General features: G+C 50.8%; 1 protein-coding gene across 3 annotated transcripts in view; it reads left to right on the plus strand.

Annotated features, from left to right (window-relative positions):
• Prkd2 (protein kinase D2) overlaps positions 1 to 4,428 on the plus strand; it is a 25,156-nt gene that overhangs the window by 1,624 nt on the left and 19,104 nt on the right. For 2 of the 3 annotated variants that reach the window (XM_023704527.1, XM_023704528.1), the window contains exon 2: positions 1,438 to 1,576. In XM_023704527.1, coding sequence (XP_023560295.1) covers positions 1,438 to 1,576 — 139 coding nt within the window. Of the gene's footprint in view, positions 1 to 1,437; positions 1,577 to 1,696; positions 1,879 to 4,428 lie in introns of those variants that run through there. The other variant, XM_023704529.1, reaches the window with a different exon arrangement.

Below are 4,428 nucleotides of genomic sequence, written 5' to 3' on the forward strand. Positions count from 1 at the left end.
TGGAACCAGGGATTGAACTCAGGCCCTTGCGCTTACCAGGGAAGCACTTATTCCACTGAGCCATCTCCCCAGCTCCTGTCTTGTTTAAATACCAGATTAAAAATGTTAGAATTGTGGTTTTTTTGTTTTGTTTGTAACCAGGGATTGAATTTAGGCCTGTGAGCTTGCCAGGGAAGTGCTTATTCTACTGAGCCATCTCCCCGGCCCAAAAATGTTAGAATTGTTGAACACTAAGTAATTGAAATTTGCATCATAGCTAACTGAATTCCTCTGACATTGAAGTGTTCAAATGCTAGCTTGTTAAAATACTAAAACATTAACATCTTGGAAGTTTAGATTCCTATGCTGTAGGGATTCTAGTGTTAAAATGTAGAGCTTGGGGGTGCTGGGTTGAAGTCCTTTAATGATAAAATACTCGTAAGTCTAATTTATCAGAGTTCTAGAACATAAAAATATGAGATTACTGCTTATCTAGATCTCTGAAATCCTAAAATGTATCATGTTAATATGTTGGAATGTAGAGTAATTCTATGTGAGCATGTTGGAATCCCAAAATATCTAAATCCCAGTTTTTCTCAGACTCCAGGAAACAAATCCTGTGGGCTTCAGAGAGATGTTGGGAACTGGTCCAACTCCCCCATTTTACAGAGGAAACAAGTTTAGAGACCTCTGAGGTGGCCAAAGTCAAGGCTGTGCTGACTTCCTGCAGAGAAAGAACAGTGCTTGGCTTCTCACCAAGCCCCCAAATCTATAGGGCACATCTTCCCCTGGGTGAAATGCTCCAACAGCCGAAATCCCCAGCCAGCCTCAGCCCTCAGCCCATTTTTGTTTTTTCCTCTCCGGCTCCAGGTGCTTAGAGCCTCTGCCTGCCTGCCTTCCCGATGCCCCACCTGGGCGGTTTCACTTTCTGTTCTGTCAGGTTTCATTTCCTGCCCCCCTCCCCAAGCGGGCCGGACACCTGGGTCCTTTCAGCATAGAGCGAGGGGCAACCTCCCGAACTCCAGTGTTTTGACACCCAGCCCACCCCTCCTTCCAGCTTGCTCTGCACCAATACTGGGCCTCGAGCCAGGTGGCTACGACAACAATAGATCCAGGAAGGAAGCTGGGGTGGGGGTGGTGGCCGAGTGGGGAAGGGTGCTAACCTAGGCTCCCCCACCTCGAGCCCTGGAAAATTCGAGGTGTCCAGTTCCCAGCGCCACCAACCCAGCTCGCAGTCACTAGACTCAGGCCAGCGCTCCCTGCCGGCCCACCTGGGGCCCCGGCATCCTGTCTTGCTCGTTCTGGGTTGGGAGAGGCAGGCAGGCAGGAAGCGGGGCGGGTTTGCGGGGTCCCTGAGTTTCCGGGGGAAACAGCCGGCCCTGCCCTGGGAGGGTTCCAGCCCTCTTGTGCAGGCAGCCCTAAGCTTTTCCGTCGCCACCTCTCTCTCTTGCCCCTCAGTTCCCGGAGTGTGGCTTCTATGGCCTTTATGACAAAATCCTGCTCTTCAAACATGACCCCACATCGGCCAACCTCCTGCAACTGGTGCGCTCTGCGGGGGACATCCAGGAGGGCGATCTGGTGGAGGTGGTACTGTCTGGTGAGAAGTGGCGGCCCGCCTGGGGGCGGGGCCTCGGATGGGCGGGGCCTCTGATAGGCGGGGCCTCCGGAGGAGGTGGGATGGGGGGCACTGGATTTAGAAATGCACTTCTAAGCAAAGTAGAATCGTCAGGGGGAGCGTCCACTGCCTGTCTCTGCGCGCTGGATAGACAGATAGACTTCTATGGCCGTTCTCGGTGTGGCACTGTGAATGCAGCGCTGGGCACGAATGGTCCACAGCAACCCGGATGCGGCTCCTGGACATAATGCAGAGAGAGAGGTCTAGACTCCAGCCTCCACACTGTAAGATCCCACATAGAAACACAAGGATAGATGTTGCTATTCTGTGGTTTCAGGAGAGTGGGTCTTTGGCCAAAATGGAGAAGGGTTAAGGGTATTGTTTCTGTGGTGCTGAGGACTGAACCCAAGGCCTTTGTGCTGAGCTACATCCCCAGCCCTTTTTGACTTTTATTTTTGAGACAGGGTCTTGCTTCACTGGGCTGTGCACTTCTGATATGTATCATTTTCTGGACATACGTTGTACCTGTTAGTTATACTTGAATATAAAGTTACAAATGTAGCAGGCCGCAGTGGCCAGGTTTGTAATCCTAGCACTTTTGAGGGGCTGAGGCAGGAAGATCACTAGCTTGAGCCCCAGCCTGGGCAATTTGGTGGGACCCTGTGTCAAAATAAAAGATAAAAATGGCTGGGGACATAACTCAGTGCAAAAGCCTGGGGTTCAAGCCCTAGTGTTAAAAAAAAGAAAGTTGGCCCTGGGGGGGATAGAGCTCAGTGGTGCAGTGTCTGCCTGGCAAGCACAAGGTTTTGAGTTTGATTCCCTGGTACCACAGAAAAGAAAGTTACAAAAGACTGTTACAAAGACTGTTCTGAAGTTTGTGCCTCCTCCCACGGAAATGCTGGTAAAGTCCAAGTCTTTCCAAGATGAGCTGAGGCCCCATCCTCCATAGTTTTGAGAGCTCCCCAGGTGGCTTGGTTGCAGCCAGAATGTAGTGCCCCAGCCATACCCATTTCATAGATGGGCAAGCTGTCAGCAATCGCGGAATCCCTCCTAAGGGGGCGACCTGCCTTCTTCCTGCTGTGTCCCCCTTCCCCCATCCCTTACACACTAGTGCTCAGGAAAGTATGTCAGTGGGCAAATGACAATTAGAGGTTTCCATTTACATGTTTGGTGATTTATTTGGGCATCAAATACCCTCTTCTAAGATGATAGACCTCAACTTTGTCTCCCCCTTTGACCTAAATCTTTTCATTGTTGTTTTGTTTTTTCTGTCTTTTCGAGACAGGGTCTCACTGTGCAATTCAGGCTGGCCTTGAGCTGACTTTGTAGCCCAGGTTGGTCTTGAACTTGCGGGAATCTTTCTGCTTCAGGGATTACAGGGGTGAGCCACCACATCCAACTGAGGAGCCCAACTTTGAGCCTGGGCAATTTGTTGACTTAGTATAATTGTCTCCCAGACACTTGTGAAGTACTTGGTATCTAACAGGCATCTCAGTCTGGCCCTGACAGGGACAGAGCCCTGAGTTTCCCTCTCTAAAGCTACTTTGCCTACAGCCCTCTTCATCTTGGTGAGTGAAGGATGGTACTGTTCACCCAGGCGGGCAGCCTTCGAACCTTGCGCAGCCTTGATTCCTTTTCTCCTCTCATCTGCTCACTCAGCGCCTCAGCAAATCCTCCGGTCCTCTTGTCATCACGATTCCTGAATCTGTGTCCTGCCAAGCCCCCGCATGCCCAAGCTACCGTTCCACCCAGCTTAGATTATTATGAAAGCACATAAGTCCCATCACCACACTCCACTGCTCAGAATGCTTCCATAGCTCCCAGGTACCCTGGGAATGAAATAGAAAGTGCTTAGCACGGCCTCTGTAACAAGGCCTCTGCCAGGGCTCTGATAGCACATTTTCACACTGTCCTCACTCTCAGCCCCAGCCATGCTGGCTGCCCTCTGACCCTTCCGCACACCAGCTCCCTCCCTCCCTGTCAGCCCTTTGCGCTTATCTTCTCACCAATTTGGATCATTTCCTGCTCCTCCTCCTCCTCCTCCTCCTCGCTCCCTTGATCCCCCCATGCAAAGCTGTCACCTTCTCTATGCGTTCTATCGTTCTATCGTACTGATTGATTGTCAAATTACTGGGCTTTTTCTGGAATTTCCTTGTCCGATGACAGGCTTGCGTGGCTCCTCCCCGAGGAGGTCTTGTCCCTGGCCTCAACCTGGGTGAGTCAACAGTGCTTGGAGCAACCTGAGCATGTAAACAGTCCTTGGCATATAGATCAGAGTCCCCTCTCTGTTGCATAATAGCGAGAGGAACTGCTTAATATTGGACTGAAAGCGGGGGGGGGGGCCAGTTTTTATGGGAGATGCTGTAGTCTGCGAATGAAACCTGAAACAAGATCTTGGGACTGGGGTGTAGCTCAGGGTAGGGAGCTGGTCTTGCCTGTGCCAGGCCCTGATTCAATCCCTAGCACCCCAGAAACAACAACCAAACAAATAAAAGGAGAGCAAATATTTGCTGGGCACTTTCCTTGTCAGGGCACTGTTTTAAGAGCTTTGCACATATTAATGCATTTAACCCTTGAAGAACCTCTGAGGAGACACTGGGTTGCTTTATTTTGTTTTTTTTTGGGACAGGGTCTTACTGTCTAGTTCAGGCTGGCCTTGAGCTCACTACGTAGCCCACGCTGGCTTTGAACTCACAGTGACTGTCCTGCTTCAGCCTCCCAAGCACTTCGGGATTACAGGCTTGCACCTCTATACCTGGTGAGGTGATAGTGTTATGTTGCTGGGCGTACTCTTTCCTAGATAGCTGCACAACGGGGACTCTTTACCCTGTCTG

The sequence above is a fragment of the Octodon degus genome, unplaced genomic scaffold (assembly GCF_000260255.1).
Source record: "Octodon degus isolate 3935 unplaced genomic scaffold, OctDeg1.0 scaffold00197, whole genome shotgun sequence".
Classification (NCBI taxonomy): domain Eukaryota; kingdom Metazoa; phylum Chordata; class Mammalia; order Rodentia; family Octodontidae; genus Octodon; species Octodon degus.